General features: G+C 42.2%; 1 protein-coding gene across 9 annotated transcripts in view; it reads right to left on the reverse strand.

Annotated features, from left to right (window-relative positions):
* Positions 1-18,624, reverse strand: part of ANKS1A (ankyrin repeat and sterile alpha motif domain containing 1A) — a 193,571-nt gene extending 174,947 nt beyond the window's left edge. For 7 of the 9 annotated variants that reach the window (XM_036868298.1, XM_036868297.1, XM_036868293.1 and 4 more), the window contains exon 1: positions 18,347-18,624. In XM_036868298.1, coding sequence (XP_036724193.1) covers positions 18,347-18,543 — 197 coding nt within the window. In that variant the 5' untranslated portion in view covers positions 18,544-18,624. The remainder of the gene's footprint in view (positions 1-18,346) is intronic. The other 2 variants (XM_036868299.1, XM_036868294.1) reach the window with 1 other exon arrangement.
* Between the last annotated feature and the right edge of the window lie 482 nt (positions 18,625-19,106).

The following is a 19,106-nucleotide window of genomic DNA, read 5'->3' on the forward strand; positions in this document are numbered from 1 at the left end:
TCAACTGCCAAGTCCTGTTCCTTGCACCTTCTGAATATCTTTCCAGTCCGGCCTCCTCTCCATGCCCATTGTTACTAGTCCTAATAGCTTTACACGCCTAATCAATTTCGACCCCTCCGATCCACTTCCCAAAGATCTGAAGTGACCTTTCAAGATTGCAAATCCATCATTACCTTCAGTGTAAAATCCAAGTCCTGAACGTGGGCCTGACGGTCTCGCCTCTGCCTGCTACTCCAAGCCCATCTCTCCCCAGTCCCAGCACCCCACCTCCGCCCTCACACCAGACAATTGCCTGCAGTTTTCTCCATCCTTTGCACATGCTGTGCACTCTCTCTCCAGCTTGGATGAGCCCTCACTTTCTCCTTCTTTGCCTGCGCAGCTCCCATTATCTCTAATGTGCCACTCAGACGTCACTTCTTCAAGGAGGAGCACTTCCCTCACACACTTGGAGTGCCCCCCTCACCCTCACCCTCACCCTGTCCCTTGGTTCCTCCATGATCCTCCAGCATCCCTGCTTCATAGCACTCATCACCTCCTATCTGTCTCCCTTGTTAGAAGATTAGAAGGCTGGGACCGAGCCTTTCTTTCTAATTCCACCGGCTCACACAAGGCCTGAGACTCATTAAATGAAGAGCCATCGTCCTTTGGTTCCAAATCAGCACAACTTCCCCTACTAGAGAGTTACGCATGTAAGCTACTGGGGGGGGGGGCGGCGGGGGAACTACTAAGGTGACTTCTCATTAATGATGATAATAATTATTATGGTAAATGTCAGCTGAAGGCACAGAGCATGATACAATGGAAAAAACATGGACTCTGCAGTCAGTGAGATATGAGACTGAATTTAGATAAGTAACATAAGCCCAGGTCTGTGGTTTTATGGGAGAATTTATTTAAGTCTGGGAATGTGTCGAGTATAGTATTTGGCACATATAGACCCATCCCTGCTCCCACCCCACTGTACCCCATGGGCCTGGGTGTATGGTGGAGAAAAGGAAACACATTCCCAGGCAAAAACATATGGTGATAAAGGCCAGAATGGTAGTTACCACAAGGAGGGGCATTTTTGGCTGGGAGGTGACATGAGAGCCTTTTGGAGTACCGGAGACGTTCTATGTCTTGATCTTGGTGATGAGTATACAGATGTATACTAGGTAAAACACATTGCTCTGCACACTTACTATCCGTGCATTCACTGTAGGTAAATTATACCTCAATAACTTTTTTTAACTAATAAAGGAAGTACACTCTCCCTATGATGGAAGACAGCCTCAAAGATGAGGCCTGAAGTCAAAGCATGTTTGCACGCTGAAAGCTCCTGGTCACCCACAGCAGTGATTCTTAGCCCCAGGGCTACAGTGTTATTATAAAGGGTCAGCAAATGCATTTGTACACCAGGCATTGGAAGCAGGCAGGATAAATGTCTCACATGCACGTACGTATCACAATGTCCCAAAGGTACGGAGAAGCTACCATATTTAATAAAACACATTAATTTCAGAGTGTTACTAACTTTAGAGTCACTCTGTTATAACATAGTTTCTCAATCAACAAACACTCAAAGTATAGCTACAATCCTGTTGGGACTAAAACAATTTTTTGAAGTGTTATCTTACTCTCAATCTCACACTCTCTCGCTCTCTCTGCGGCCTAAAGTCTAAATATGATCAAGCCAGCATCCTAGGGGTACACAAAGTGGTGGGGAGGGGTCTCTAGACCACCCTAGTCCATTACCATCTTCTCTTCTTCCAACCTCCTTTAGCACCAACTATCTACATCCACGGCTAAACAGTCAAGTACCTAAAAGATGGTTGGACTTCCTCTTTATAAATATTAATATTGGCAGCTGCCATTACTATGTTCCAGCCACTGTTCTAAGTACTTTACATGCATAACTTCATTTAATCTTCACTCAGTCTTATTATATGGGCGATATTATTATTAGAGATGAGGAAACTGAGGCCAAGAAATTAAGAAAGTTGTCTATTTTCTCTCAATTGGTAGGTGGCAAAGGCAAGATTTGAACCCAGAGAACTTGACTTCAGAGCCACTATCTGACATGGCGCGTGTGTTTACTTTTTATTCTGACATAATTTTAGGCTTACAGAAGAGCTGCAAAAATAGTACAGAGCTCTTGTGTACCTTTCACCCAGCTTCCCCTTATGTTATCATCTTACATAACCACGGCACATTGATCCAAACTTAAGAAAGTAACACTGGTACAATACTATTAACTAAACTACAGACTTTATTCAGATTTCCCCAGTTTTGTTTATTTTAATTTTTTTTTTTTTGGAAGTATAGTTGATTTACATTGTTTTTACACTCATGCCCTTTTTCTGGTCTACTTTACATTTGTAGGCGTAATTCCTTAGTCTCCATTCTGTAATGGTTCCTCAGTCTTTCCCTGTCTTTCACAGCCCTGTCACTTTTAAAGAATACTAGTCAGGTATCTTGTTGAATGCTCTTCAGTTTGAGTTTGTCTGTTTTCCCATAATTACACTGAGGTGATGGACTTTGGGGGAAGAACATAAGAGGTGAAGTGCCCTTCTCATCACATCCTATCAGGGGGTAAGTGACATCAACATGACTAACAATGTTAACCTTGACCTCTTGGTTAAGGTGGTGTCTGCCAAGTTCTTCCACTGTAAAGTTACTGTTTTCCCTTTCCATACTCTATTATTCAGAAGCCAGTTTCTAAGACGAGCCCACACTCAAGAGAAGGGGAATTAAACTCCATCCCCAGGAGAGGAGAGTTTCAAAGAATATGTGGACATGGTTTGAAACCACTACAGTAATTAATAAATATTTTTGGAAGATGCTTTAAGGCCATGCTAATATTCTGTTTCTCCTTAAACTGTCACAAACTAATTTTAGCCTTCATTGGTAGATCTTGCCTGCAGCAATTATTACTGTGGTATGCTAATGGCGATTTTCTATTCCTCTCATTCCTTCCACATTTATTAACTGGAATTCTTCTGAAAAGAAGAGCTATCTCTTCTCTCCCATTTACTTATTTATTCAATCATTTATATCATTAACTCATAGATGTTTATTTTATTCTTTGGCTTATAATTCATTACTATTGCTTTTTATTTTGCTGTTCAAATTGTTCCAACTTTGGCCATTGAGAGCTCTTTCAGGTTGGCTTCTGTGTTCTTTTGACATATTCGCCTTTTTTATTTTCCCTGCCCCAGTCCTAGAATCAACGATTTCTCTGAGGAGATCATGGGGCCATTTTATCATCACTCTAATCAAGTCAATTTCTTAAGGGAACTGACCAATTTCGTATTCCTAAGTATCTCCTACAGCAGTATGCTTGACAGACAGGAATGTAGTCGTTTATGAAAGCTTCAAGGGCAGAAAGAGCAATGGCCCGCTTGCACACTCACATAGCTGAGGCGACAGGCTTCTTCCTCTCCTGAGCCACCCTGCGGGACAAGGTGTAGAAAAAGCCACATGGTTCCTAGCACACAGTAAGAGTACAGTAAGCAGTAGGTCCTTTCCCCAGTCTGTCTCTGCAGCTGCTTTAAGACGTGCTGATGCACCTTCCTTGGGACCTCTGTCAGGAAACACTACAAACACTGCCCCCTTTTTTTTATGGATGGCAAACTGAGGTGCAGGAGAAGTAAAACATATTGCCAAGATCATACAGCTAGAGAATGGCTGAGGTAATTCTAGGCGGAAGGCCCCTGGGGGCCTGCTCTCCCATGCCCTTCCCCAGAGGCAGCGTGCACCCTGAAGGAGGAAGGTTCCTGGAGACCATGTTCCCTGTAGACTGATTTTTCTGTCTAACCCTCATCCTCTTCCCTTCAGAGTTCAAGCATGGAGAGGCTGACTAAAGGGTAAAACTAAGAGACCTATGTGCTTTCCAGACCCCAGGGTTCTAGATAGTCCCAGACCAACTCTACAGACAAGAAGAACTTAAGGCTTAATTTAAAGATTTTGTCTGGGCATCTACAGATCAAATAAAAGGCTAACATCAAAATCAGTGAAGGAAGGAAAGACAAGATTTAGATTTTGTTCCACTCAATCCCAGATGGCCACACTAACCAAAAGACCAATCCTAAGTGACTAGTATAAGTATGAATACTAAGTGGGCAATGAGAAACAAATTAAACACATTAAAACGAATGTGAAACACAATCAAAACAATGTTAAAAAGCAGAAGGTTAAGCCTACAGGTGTCAAAATCTTGCAAGTCCCAGTACCTGGTAATGAGGAAACCTGATGCCAGCCAGATTCATCACATGAAGTCAGCCACTGACTTCATTATTTCATCACCAGAAGGAAATCAGATAACACCTTGAGCAACAGGAAGTGTTAACACACACACACACGGCAATAATGGTGGTTATTACGTTATTATATAATCACATTTTTTCAGATATATAGTTGTCTAAAGAGTAAATATTAAAGAGTGAGGGAAACAGAAATGATGGTAACTAAAGACAGAGTCTAACAGATCATGATGGTTAAAGAAAAGACATTTTTAAAAAGACAGCTCTGTCTGAAAAACTTAAGTTGGTTGAAAAAACTTAAGTAAAAGTACTGGATCCTGATTTTGTATACACTCTCCAAGAAAGAAAAAACTGTTACACTTTAAAGTGAAACACTAAACCCTCGATCATTTACTTAAATACCTTTCTGAAAGTCTGCTCTGGGTCTGCTAAAGACAGGGAAAAGGTTGCTGGTTAAGAGTGACTAGCAAGAAAACTATTCTCCAGCGAGGCCTTAAACATATAATAATGGAGATAGCAACAGATTAAAAAGTAATGAATCTGGAATCTCTGCCAATTTCAACATCTGAGGTATTTTCATTTGTAACAGATAAAAAGTAATAGAGTATTCTATTACTGCTAAGCGTATAGGACCCATAGGTGTTTTCAGAACTACTCAGCTAGAATACCATCTTTTCCTTCTACTTCTACAACCTGGGGACTCAGACGTCTTCTTGGCAGCCATGATCTCCACATAAAATAGACTCTACAGGCCTTGCAAATGGAAAATCTCGGTCTTGGGCAAGTCACTTTAACCTTTCTCATCAGTAAAATGGTCACTAATACCGATATCACAGGATTGTGAAGATTAAAGCACCAAGGATTATGGAAGTAACATTTCCTGTCCCATAATCCCAGGCTTCAAGCTACTATCAACAATCATTTGAACCAGCCAGACAATACTCTCTGAAAGTCATTTTATGGACAAACTAATTATTGTTTGGGAATGTAAAATCTGGTCATAAACCACTAATGAGGCGGGGGATGGGGAAGGAATTGTAAAAAAGCAGAATGGGTAGCAAGAGCTAGAAATAATTTCAAATACACAGGCCTCTAGTTTCTTGCCAATTGTTTAGATTTACTTCCCTTGCACACCCTTTGGCCTCTGTGGTACATCCGGCAGGCATGTGTCCAAAACAAATCTTTATCACTTTAAAATCTGGTGGGGGAGGGGAGGGTACTGACTTTTCTCAGAGGTGAAATTCATGAAAGCATTAACCTGCTTGAGAGGAAGGTGAGAATTTTCTAGAAGAAAAGTTTGAGGAAGTTTGAGAATAAGGGAGGCTTTTTCCTCTTCATGAGCTGCACGGCTTCCCCTATATCCTCTAAACTAATATATTATTTGGCATAAGTTTAAAGACATTCCCCTCATCTAACTTTCTTATATTTCAAGGAAATTGCCACTGATTTAAAAAATAAGCCTCTCACTTTATGTAGTCAAAGTGTTCCAAAGGGATTATGTATTACACTCTTAATAAAAGGAACAGGGCTTCCCTGGTGGCGCAGTGGTTGAGAATCTGCCTGCCAATGCAGGGGACACGGGTTCGAGCCCTGGTCTGGGAGGATCCCACATGCCGCGGAGCAACTGGGCCCGTGAGCCACAATTGCTGAGCCTGCGCGTCTGGAGCCTGTGCTCCGCAACAAGAGAGGCCGCGGTAGTGAGAGGCCCGTGCACCGCGATGAAGAGTGGCCCCCGCTTGCCACAACTAGAGAGAGCTCTCCCACAGAAATGAAGACCCAACACAGCCATAAATAAATAAATAAATAAATAAAAGCTTTTAAAAAAAAAATAATAAAATAAAATAAAATAAAAGGAACAATCCCCAGTTGCATAAAAGCTAAGACTAAGGACTCCGGAGCCAGTCTGCCTGGGCTTGGAACCAAGCCTCAGCACTTCCTAGCTTACTACAGTGGGCAAGTTATTTGATGGCTCCGGGCTTTGGTTTCCTCATCAGTAAGACGGCAATGCTACTTGTGCCCTCCCCAAAGTGTTGTTACGAGGATGAAATGAGCTAATATTTGTAAAGTGCTTAAGAACTGTGGATGGCACAAAGTGTTATCAAAGCAACTATTAAATTAAAATAAATAAATCCCTAATTTTGGGGGTAAAACTTTACCTAAGCATATAGTAAGGGGTGGTTTGAATTTGATCCAAAGACACAGTTCTCCAAGTGGTCAAACGCAATGCTTTACAAGCAAAAGTTGGGGGAGTCAGACTCCTGGCTCTGCCCTCCTCCATGTGGCCCTGAGCTGGTCACTTTAACCTCTCCCTGAACCTTTGCTTCTTCATCTGTAAAATGGAGATAATAACAATTAGCTAGCAGGTATGCTGTGAAGACAGACTGAGAAAATATAGATGTAAAGTTCTAGGTACAGACAGAGCAAAGTATTAAGTGCTCAAGCAGTAAAACTCTTCCCCAACAACATGTACATCCCAACCTACCATAGAGTCTGTAGCGACAGCTCTGAGCTGCTGTGAACTAACTTGTGAGTGAACTACCTCAAATACTGCAATCTGAGCTGGGCTTTTGTTGAAGTTTTATCAGGGCAAACTGTGGGGCAACCTGAAGAAGCAAGAATCAGGCAGGTGAACCGAACCAGGATCCAGAATCAAGCTGGATCATAGGAGGAGGAGGGAACATGACACCAACAGTTATGAACAAAGCCAGGACCAGGCTCCTCTCCAGGCCCAGCAAAGAGCTAAAGATCTAAAAACAAGCCCCAGAAAGAATTTTCCAGGTAAACAGCCCTTTTGAAATGATCTGTTCTGAAAGCTCTTCTGGCCATTGGACTTCCTAGAAGTAGGTCTCAATTATAATTCAAAAGGAAAAATAACTTGAGAAATGGATTGTGTTTAAAGGAAACTGAAAAGAAAATCACAATGAAGGCTTATTCAGGTGAAAGGAAAACAAAGTCAACAGGTTGGTTCACTCAGACAAAAAGGGCTGGGGTACAGGCAGAAACTCCCTTTAAGAAGGGTCCTCCTAAGGTTAAATAAAGGACCACCTCCAAATACACTAGCTTGTGTTTTCTAAGTATCTGATACCTCAAGTAATAGCACCACTGTCTCTACTTTTTCACAGGTAAGAAGAGAGAGTTTCCAATTCTTTTTAATTAAGAAAATTAAAATCCCTGAGATTTTAAGCTTTCGCTATGACTGAAAAGAATTTTAATTAGGAGATCTGACTATACACAAGCAAAGCTGAAAGTCACAAATTCAATAAAAGGAGGGACAATAATAAAAAAATTTACTTTCTTAATCTTAGTAAGGACAAGCACTTAATAATGCCCTCCAAATTAAGGCTACTAATCCAATATCAGTGAATGGTCAATAAATGCTGACTACTGGTACTATTATTAGTGGGACATACATTTGGAGCTGCTTTTCCAGTCACATGGAGTCCTCACTGGCAGGGATAAGCCAGTGTGCAGCCCCGACAGAGGACACACCCCATCACGTGGAGGCAGAGGCACAGCCTCCGTCTTGCAAGAATTACGCACCATCCAACTCGACAGTGTGAACTCCTTGGCACTATGAAGCTCAAGTGTTTTAAGATACATTTTCCTTTCTCAGTAAAGTCCAATATATTTCTTCCCTTGTTTTTATTTTCATTTTTCATCTTAACTCATGACAATGCTCTTTAAAGAATCTGAGAGCCCAACATGAAAGTGCTGTGGAGTGAGTATGATGGAGCTGGATGCTGTCATTGCCTAATAGAGGCCAAGATCTCTCTGAAGTAGAACCCTTACTGTCCCAACAACTGTCAAAAAGAAACAAATAAGTGGTTCCATGTGCTACTTTTGTCACTTCTAAAATGACACTACAGGTGTAGCATTTGTACATCTGGCCGGTCAAGGGGGAAATCTGAGCCAAAGCAGAAGGACCCTGACCCAGCCCTCCCACCCCCACTCCAAACACATAAAACCAATGGATAAAATAAAACAAAAGAAATACTTTCATATATAGTTGAGCTCCAAACCAAGAAAAGAAAATATACAGATGGCAGAACAGGAACTCAAAATCGGACCTGTGAGTGGGAGCTCTGAATGCAACAGCTCAGAAGTCAATAATGAGACAGAGACCTACGCTTAGTATACTTAACAAAAGACAATTCAACTGACTCTTTAATGTTTATGTAAAAAGTGTGACACCATGAAACATATTCAGAGTAACATATGAGACTGAATAAGTAACAACTCACCTTGACACACCTAGATTCTTATCTAGAGCCACGCCATAAACCTGGTGGGAAAACACCATTTTTAGTGGGTTTTCCATAATTACAATCTTAAGAAATTTGGTTACTCAAGTCTCTAGAGTATCTTTTTAAGGCTTTGTAACCTATAGGGCCATGTATGGCCAGCAGGAAACTTAAAAAATTAAAAGCCAGCTGAACTAATCCAGACTCTGAAAGATCAGAATCCTTGATTTGCAAGTGACCAGAAGAACCAGCACAAACTGGAGGACTCTGAGTAGAAATAGCACTCAATTAAAATACACAAATACGAACAACACCACTTCATTACAAACCAATTCAACTGCTCTACATAGTAAAGTAAAACTGTCAAAGTCTAAATGTCTCAGAGCACATTTTAAAAAGGTTATTACTGAAGCACAAATAAGCTTAAAAGTACGAGTTCATAATGATTATTCACAAGAAACTCATTGGACACCTCTGAAGACTACTAGGAAACCAACTTGATCTGAAAACTGGTAAATAAGGGGAAAGAATCAAGCATTTAATCCATCTTTCCTACACAAACTGTACCTCAGGGTAACCAAGTAGTTAATAACATGAGGTTTCTCTATAAAGTTTCTCTCCAGGGCTTCCCTGGTGGCGCAGTGGTTGGGAGTCTGCCTGCTAGTGCAGGGGACACGGGTTCGAGCCCTGGTCTGGGAGGACCCCACATGCCGCGGAGCAACTGGACCCGTGAGCCACAATTACTGAGCCTGCGCGTCTGGAGCCTGTGCTCCGCCACAAGACAGGCCGCGACAGTGAGAGGCCCGCGCACCGCGATGAAGAGTGGCCCCCGCTTGCCGCAACTAGAGAAAGCCCTCGCACAGAAACGAAGACCCAACACAGCCAAAAATAAATAAATAAATAAATAAATTTAAAGTTTCTCTCCAAAAAGTATTCCAGTTAATAAACGAAGAAGGTAAAATAGAAATGAAAAAATCACCATTTTGCAAACTCTAAATCATGGCTTTAGACCGTGATCGTCAATGGCTGCCGACATCACAAAAAAGAAGACTAAACAGAAGGATGTACACAACATCCCCTAGAGAGAAATCCTGCCAGAAAATTTGAACCTGAATCAGACCAAGCCTAGATCTGATTTCCAGCCCACAGGAAATACAGGGGACAGATGAACATGTTGAATGATACCTCAGAAATGCAATCAGCGAAACCCAGACTCTGGGAAATGGGGCAAATGACCTTTTTTTCTTCAACAAATAAACTGGAATGAAAAAATGACAGAGATGAAAGCCACAGATTTAAAGAGACTTATGAGACATACCAACCAAATGCAATATATGGACCTTGTTTGAACATAGATTTGAACAAACCAACTATAAAATATAAAATATTTTGGGGAATTCCCTGGTGGTCCAGTGGTTAGGACTCCACGCTCTCACTGCTGAGGGCCTGGGTTCAATCCCTGGTCAGGGAACTAAGATCCCACAAGCCACGTGGCCAAAATAAATTAAAAAATAAATAATAAAATATTTTAGACCATATGGAAAATTTGAACCCTGACTGACTAAACACTTGATGGTTTCAAGGAATTGCCATTTTCAGGTGTGATAGTGGTATTTTTAATATTTTTTAACGAGTCCTTGTCTTTTAGAGATACACACTTAAATGATACATAGGTTTTCTTCAAAATAATTGAGTTGGGGGGGGATGGTGATAAAAAGAAACAAAATTTGCCATAAGCTGATAATTGTTTTATGGTTACTTAAGGTATGTGAGGATTCATTATTTTATTCTCTCGACTTCTATATGTTTGAAATTTCCCACAGTAAAAGCTAGAACAAAAGGCAAAAACAAAATGGATTCTGTCTCATTCTGCTTGAAGCATATTGCTCCACGCATTTGTATTATTAATGGCCCTCTTCTAAACATTTTGCCTCTGAAGAAGGACCCAAGAGGCCCCAACCTGACTAATAAAAATCCTGTGCCTGCACAAAGGTAACTTTCTAAATATAAGTAGCATTTAGCAGCCATAGATCAGTACATTACTTTCCAATCAGAAGGACCCAGGATATGTACGGGGCCTTAGAATTATTGTGAGTCCTCAAATTCAACTGCACATATGTGATTTTTGCAATGGTTAAATACTCAAATTACATCTACTATCCTACTGAGTATATAAAATGTCATAAGCACAAGCACGCACAAAAACTTATCTACGAGGATGTACATCACAGTGTCGTTCCAACAGCAGAAAACTAAAATCAAACTCATGTCTAATGGTAGGGAAGGGATTAAATAAATTACAGTTTATACACACTATGGAATACCACTTACCCATTTAAAATGAGGTTGAGGGGATTAGAAAATGATGGGGAAAATGTTCACAATATACCAAGGAGAAATTTGAGACAAAGTACATACAGAACATTGTCTGTTTGGAAGAAAAAAAAAAAGTTTGCATAGAAAAAAGACTAAACTATGTACACCAAAATTGCAACAGTTAATTTCTTTAGGTGGTAGAACTATAGATGATTTTATTTTCTTCTTTGTGCTTTTATGTGTCTAGCAATTTTTCTATAATAAAGGCAGAAGTCCATAATCCCTTATCTACAATTCAGGAATCAAAAAAGTTATGAAAATAAATTTTCGAAAGTTAGCGGCAGACTTGGTTAGGCGCAAAACTGATATGGAGCTGCTTCATATTTATCCCATTTAGTGTGAGTATTAACAGGTTTCACTCCAAAATGTAATGTTTCAGAGTGCTGCCCCAGATCCCAGTAGGAGCTCAGTATCACCCTCCAGCAACCCCAAAATTCTGGATTCTAAACCCCAAGATTTCAGACAACAGATTGTTGAACATTTATCAGTTTGTAACTTTGCCACCGTTACCATTTTTAGGCTTTTAAAAATGGGACTCATATTTGAAAATGTTGGGAGCCTCTGCTATCAATTACTATAAATTTTTAAATGGGAACATTAAAAACAAAAAACAAAAAACACATGTCCTGGGCTTCCCTGGTGGCGCAGTGGTTGAGAATCTGCCTGCTAATGCAGGGGACACGGGTTCGAGCCCTGGTCTGGGAAGATCCCACATGCCACGGAGCAGCTGGGCCCGTGAGCCACAACTACTGAGCCTGCGCGTCTGGAGCCTGTGCCCCGCAACGGGAGGGGCCGCGATAGTGAAAGGCCCGCGCACCGCGATGAAGAGCGGTCCCCGCACCGCGATGAAGAGCGGCCCCCACTTGCCGCAACTAGAGAAAGCCCTCGCGCGAACCGAAGACCCAGCACAGCCAAAAATAAATAAATAAATAAAAATTTAAAAAAAACAAAAAAAACAAAAAAAAACACATGTCCTTAACAAACAGGATTATCATTCCAGATTCATCAAAGGTGGCGAGCACTGGGCTCCCATCAGATAACTGTAGTAGCCCAGGTTCACCAAGCCCTTGGCATGTGCCAGGCATTATGTGTCTTACACATCTTAACTCACGGGATGCTGCCTCAGGAGGTAGGTACTATCCTAGGCCCATTATATATATGAAGTCACAGACGCTCAGAGAGGTTATGTAACTTGCCTAAGTCACAAGGCAGAGATGGACCAGAGCCTGACCCTTAGCAGCCATGCTAAACTCTCACCAGTTAAGTAAGCCAGAGGGCTGTTCTGCTTCCTGGATCATCTCCACCGTTTTTAATAGTGGTAAGAACATCACAAGTAAAGCAGAGACAACTGACGTTTTAAAAACTCTTTTTTGATTTGTAAACTAAACAAACTTGATCTACAAATTACTGAGAAAGGATAAATATGAAGCCATACCATATAATTTCTAGTATTACTACCATTAACTCTAACCACACCAAAGTTATTTGAAGATGTTCTATGAATGTAACAATATAATTTTCTATACCACGAAAAATCTCCCAGTAATCTTTTGGAAATCGGTGTGGGGAACATTTTCTGAGGGCTCTCCAGAAAAGACCCAGTTCCTGCCCACAGGAGAGCCCGACATTTCCAAGAACAAACTCTCCACTATCTACTTTTGGGGCTTCCTCGGTGTCTCTGGGCTATAAAACCCAGTAATTTACTTTCCCTACTGAAGACTAGGGCAGAAATAGCCTTGACTTCCTTTTGCAAACCAAAATTCACAGCTGTTTGAGGTGAACAAACCAAGGAGGGTGAGGGGTAGGGGGAAGAACCTTCAAAGGGATTTTTCTGGCCAAAGATGCAACTTTCACTGGGACCAGAACCTCCCAGGACAAGTGAACATGTTGAAGCTGACTAGATACAAACCAAATTCTTCACAGGATTGTTTCACTGTTTCCCGTCTCTAATTTTTGTAACTAAGACAATCAAAAATGAACTTCAGGGACTTCCCTGGTGGTCCAGTGGGTAAGACTCTGTGCTCCCAATGCAGGGGGCCCAGGTTCAATCCCTGGTCAGGGAAGTAGATCCCACATGCATGCCACAACTAAGAGTTTGCATGCTGCAACTAAAAAAGATCCCTCATGCCACAACGAAGATTCTGCATGCTGCAACTAAGACCCGGTGCAGCTAAAATATAAACAAATAAATAAATTATATATATAAAATAGATTCTCTTTAAAAAAATTTTTTTTCAAAACTGAACTTCAATCAGAGAATTAAGGAAAAGGGAAATCTCTGACTTAACAAACTTCTGTTAAATTATCTTTTACTACCAGTAGATGCCTTACTCAGTTTAACATGAGGCATGCTCTAGATGTTTAGATATAAAGTAACCACGCTGCAGTCATTCCCAGGCATGCCACCTTTTTTGTTTTGTTTTTTAACAGGGGGACCACGTTCTGCTTTTGAGAAAGCAAAAATGTACAGCAATTCCAAATGAAAGGAAAAGGGTTGCCATCCCAATAAAATTATACTTAAAGAAGTATTTTAAGAAGTTCTTTAAAAACCAATTTTAATGAATTAAGAAGGTTTAGTGGAAGATCCAGAAAACTGCTATCCTAGTAAATAGTTGTGGTTTTTGTTGTTGTTGTTTTGTTTTTGCATTCTCTTAGAAGAGCAGGAACTTAGATCACACAAATCCATGAGTTCCTGCTCCTAAGGCCTCCCATTCTACATCCTTACATGGTCAGTGTTACACTCCTCAGGATGTTAAAATCATCTTGCTCAAAATAGGCACATTCAAAAGAAATCTAGCACAGTAGGAGGGCAAAAGTAAAAGGGTCAGCATGAGAAAAAGCTGTCATGTCACTATAATTTCCAAGCTACACATCCATTCTCGGGGGCCATTTCAATAGAACGATTAGGGTAATCACTTTTTTTTTTCAAGTATGAATTCCTTAAATAAACATCAGGAATCCTCTTTCTTTAAAACAATGAATAACTTTGTCATATCTTCTGACATTTGGAGAGAACCCGTTATTGTCCCCCAAATGGGATCCAATTTTCAAAGCTTTCCATTCTTCATTCTTTATTTCAGAACCTTTTCATATCTTTGGGAAATTCATGACTGTCTTTGGATAATTCATGACTGTCTTTGGATAATCTCCCCACCACCCACAGTGGAGTAAAAATCTAGTTTATAGTCAAATTTATTGCTACTGTCTATAAATTTTCAGATTTCTCCAGCAAGCCTCCTTGGCTTCTTTTCTTATTCACTCTTCTCGTGCTTAAGAAATCAGGTATAGAACTTTCCTAGACTATGACACAATCTATTCCTCAATTACAACCTTTGGTCTGTTTCTCTGTGCTTCTGAACCCTCAGGAGTGCATTTCACTTTACCTCATTCACATTGACACATATCAGTATTTAGCTCAGAATCCACTTCATAGTTTTAAGCTAATGAATTGTGTTTTCTTTTAACTTTTCCTTTCCTCAGAACTTTCTTCCCTTAGTTGTTAGAACACTTTTAATCCAAATCTTACTGTATTCTCAAACAGAAGTTGCCTTCCTGAAAATCAGTAGTTTCACTATAGCCATAAACATATTAAACTCTCCATTACATGAAAATGTGAGTGACCTACTATGTGCCCAGGGCTGAAAAATACTGTTTAAAAAAAAAAAAAAAGTTTAATACAGAGCCTGTCTCAAGCTACAGAATAAAGGCAACCATTCAACAATTAGAAAATGAGACAGTATTATATAAAGTAAAATCCATGCTATTCAGAACCTCTGTAGGACTAGGCATTTTAGATAACTATGCTTTCTAGATAATCTACTGCTTGTCCTTTGAAATAACAAATATTATATTTGAATCATTTTAGATAGAAAACTAAAATTTTTTGTACTTTCATTAACAAGCTATACTGAACGTAATTTAATCTTTATTTGATTGGCTAAGAGTCACAATAAACAGATACTACAGCACTAAGCTATAGTGCAGTGATGCTTGGGGCCTAACCAGGTGTGTAGGGCTGTATTCATCTATGTTAATAGTCTCAAATTACTGGCGGTGGGAAAAATTATGCTAGCCTTTTATTGTTTTTTCTCTTATTTTGTCAATCTGTCACACAGACATATCATACTACTATAAACACTACAAGGGAACAGACCTTGTATTGGGAGAGGACTAATTTTGACAGACTACCTACTATGTGCCAGGCCTGAAATAAATTTTGCAGTGCATCTAACAATTGGCCTAGCACAAAGCAGATGATGGGTAAACATTTGGTGGGTGAATGGCATTAGTGTGCCTGCCTGAGCTGGGCCTCTCCCTTATTTACTGTTTCTAATCTGCCGTGGCTTGGAAAACAGATACCCAAGAGTAAAAGAACAGCATTTAAGACGTGTCTGGCATGGCATTTTGCACGTGGCAGGTACAGCATGGCAAAACTGTACGTGCTCAACGGAACTGGGGAAGCCTAACAGTGAGCGCTTACAATGTGCCAGAAACTGTGGTGAGCTTCTTCCACACATTACATAAGACAATACCTATAAAGCAGATAATATTCCCCCCATTTCACAGATGTAGAAATTGAGGCTCAGAGTGGTTGAGTAATTTACAGAAAGTCAAGCAGTTAGTCAGTGGTAGCAGCGAAATGTGAATCCAGGCAGTCTGACTCCAGAACCAGTGGTCTGAAGCGTAATACTACACTGCCTCTGAATAAGTATACAGTAAATAAGCGAAGGTCAGAAGGACATGAAGTTCATAACAACTTTTTTTCCTAGTACAAGTCTTCTTTGCTGACTTTCTGATTCTCAGCAAGTATGTTCTCAATTGGTGAGAGTTACTATATGTAAAGCAATAAACTGTGAAATCTAGGCAAGCAAAGTATGAGTTGATGCGCTACTGTTCACTGCAGATAATGGGTCCCAAAGAAGTAGAAGCCTGAGAGATCTGTGTGTATTAGGGTCATTAGGGAGGGCTTTAAGAGGTTAAGACCTAAGCCCAAGCAGTATAAGAGAAAAGGGATGGGTGAGAGAGGAGGCATTTTGTAGCTTAAGAATAAGCACAAAGCCTTTGTGGAATGGGGGTGGGGGGTGGGCTGGGTCATAAACAGATGAGTAGACAAACATACTTGTGATCCAGAACATTTATATCCACTGCAGCTGTAAGCTCCTATTCCTGCCTGTTTTACTTGGTCACTCAAAACAGCTGGACAAACATAGGCTGCAATTGACAATACTAGTGGGGTAGGATATGGCAGCTAATGCAAGGGCCAAATCTGAAGCTACGATTCCACGGCTCTCATTAAATAACCAGGGTCCTTGAGGTGGGGTGTGTGGGCATAGGAGACCTACCCTCTACTATTTCCAAACCTACAAAGGGAGGACATGCTGACCTAGGGATTATCTAAATGCATGGTTTCATTTTCTCAGAAATCTTTCACTAGTTTTAATCAGAGTCACCTCTAATTAATGACACACCTAGTGTAACTAGTGCCTGCAGATCCTCCCTGCCCCTAGGAGTCACAGGGATGAGAGGCTGGGGCAGCTCTGAGGCCATCTACCATCTCAACAACAGATACAGGAGCAAGTCAGAAGGAGTCAGCTCTCTTACACAAGGGAGTGGAGACAACATCCACCCTTTATGACAGAGACTGGACATATTAACATGAGGCCCAAAGTAAAAAAAAAAAAAAAGAAAATCAACAAAGATTTTCTAGTCTTGCTTAACTACAAGGTAGTTAAGGGGGGGGTGGGGGGTGGGTAAGGTATCTCTGGCAAACAGCCAAATGCTGTAGCATTCAGCTCATTAGAGACAGGCACCTCCAAACCAGTATGGTCTTTCTCTCATCTCTCAGACATCAGAAGTGCAGGAATATCAAAGTAATCCAGGTAAGATTCAAAACCTAATTTATGCATTCGAAGTACATTTATTGAACACCTGTGTCAGGTACTGATATAGGAACTGGGAATATAAACATAAAGACTAAGTCACTCTGAAAGATGGAAGTATAGCCATCCATTATTATTATCTCCTTTTATCACACCCAACCTCTTAAGGCTCCAGACAGAAAGTTCTTCTAGTGACCTACTGGCACCAAATAAGTCTCCTTTCCCACCTCAGTGCCCCTGATCATGGTGTGCCCACTTGGAACGCTCTCACAGTACTTCACCTACCCAAATCCTCACATCCTGCAAAGTCAGCTGAAGTCCCCCTCCTCCTGGAAGCCCTGATCTCCATCTCATCCCACAGTTATGTCTCATTTCTCTGAACTACTAACAGTGAGTACCACCATCAGTTTATGTAGAAATGTATCATTCCCTAATTGATACTTTTATTTATTCAACAAATCCTGGGTACTAGCTATGTGACAGCATTGTTCTAGGGGCTGGAAATTGCCCCAAATGGTACTGGTTTTTGCCTCCTCAAAAGAACCCCCTGGGAGAGTTCTTCTCTTAGACTGCTTTTTAATATCTTCCTGTATAGACCTGTGTTTGCACTCAGTGCTTAATACCTAACAATTTATTAGAGCCTTGGGCTTTTTTGGTCCAAGCTCACTCAAATTGAAGTTACATAAACTAATGGGGAACAAAAGCGAATGAAGCCATTTCTAAATGAACTTCCACTTCTTAAAAACCTCAAAAGAACAAGGAAGGAAAAGAAAACCGGCTATGAAAGTGCTGCTGAAACAACACATTTTACTCACACTGACAAAGCACCTACAATCCCCCCTCCAAGCCACATAAAAACGACCTTTTTCTCTCAATCCTTACAGCTCCAGAGTCAAGTGTTTATTTTAACAACAGACCTTGGAAAAGTTTAAAGCACCCCTCAGCTTCCTAAACAAGTCTTTCTAAACCTTTATTTTTTGATGAATAAACCCCCTGATGAACCTTGCATATGCCACTTAACAGACTAATCCAATGAGATTCACTACAAGGAACCAGAATTTAAGCTTCAAGCACAAGAGGGGCTCAAAGAAGAACACTTTGAGCGTGATAAACCCAGAGGCAATTTGAATATAAACAACAAAAGCCACGTCCTGCAGAGCCTGGTGGAAGGTTCCAAGTTCCCAAAAGAAGGGAATCAAGAGAATTTCCTCCAGGGGAACCGCGAGATTCTGCAAGGCGTGCGAGTTTCTGCAGGAAATGAGGGAGATTTAAAATATACATATTTTCTGCTCTAAAGTGGCTTGTGAGATACAACAGCTGGCACCCAACAGCGGGCGAGGGTGAAGCCCGGCTGTGCCATGCGGCGGAGGCTGCCACCTGGGCACTCCCACCATTCTTCGCTGCCGGGTTAGGCGAGACGAGGAGAGCCTGACGCCGCGCGGACCCGCACTGGCGCCCCTCGCCCCTTGGGCCGCCTGCCCTAGCCCCGGGGCACCCCGCAAACCCACCCCGCCAGGGCCTCCGGAGCCCCGATCTCTCTGGGGACCCAGGAGACGGGCAGGGGAAGGGGGGTCTCCAGGCAGCTGCCCAGCCCCGGAGCGATACCCACCTGAGCAGGCTGGAGAGGGGATGGCTCGAGGAGCCAAGACCGCCGCCGCCGCCGCCGCCGCCGCCGCTGCCTCCCCCTGAGCCCCCGCTGCCGCCGCCCCCGAAGCCTGAGGAGAGCCGCTTCCCGGACAGCAGCTTCTCCACGGCCGGGAGGTGTCCGGTGCGGGCCGCCTCCAGCAGCTCCTGCTCCTTCCCCATCCCCAGGGCCGCCGCCCCCTGGACCCCCTTTCCGGGGCCGCCGCCCAGCCTGTTCTGGCTCGCAAACTTTCGGTCTCCGGGCAACGCGCCCCCCAAACCGGCCGGGACACCACCCCCCTCCCCCCGCCTTTTCCCCCAGGAGCGCGTCACTTCCGGGATCCGGCGTCACGCGTCAGAGCGCCCCCCGCGCCCCGCCCCCTTGCCCACCTAGCTGGGCGGGGCTCAGCGAGCGGGAGCAGGTGGTTGTGGTCTGCGGCAAGTGCACCCCGCTGCACAGAGATAGGCCTTCCAGGTCAAGAGGAGAGCGTCGCAGGGTCGCCCGCTGTATAAGTGGAAGGGAACAAACGCGGTTTACCTGTCTGCGCCTGCCGAAGTGCGCTCCTTTTCCAAAGGTTTTGGGAGCTCGCAGGACAGAAAATACGGTAATTCATCCAGGCAGTGTAGAAACAAAGAGAGAAATATGGTAACGCGCACATACATTTCCAAGGCCATTCCTTCTGAACACATAAATATGTAATGGATGTGGGAACCGAGTGATAAAGACGTGAGTAAAATGCCGCCCT

This window comes from Balaenoptera musculus, chromosome 11 (genome assembly GCF_009873245.2).
Source record: "Balaenoptera musculus isolate JJ_BM4_2016_0621 chromosome 11, mBalMus1.pri.v3, whole genome shotgun sequence".
NCBI classification, from domain to species: domain Eukaryota; kingdom Metazoa; phylum Chordata; class Mammalia; order Artiodactyla; family Balaenopteridae; genus Balaenoptera; species Balaenoptera musculus.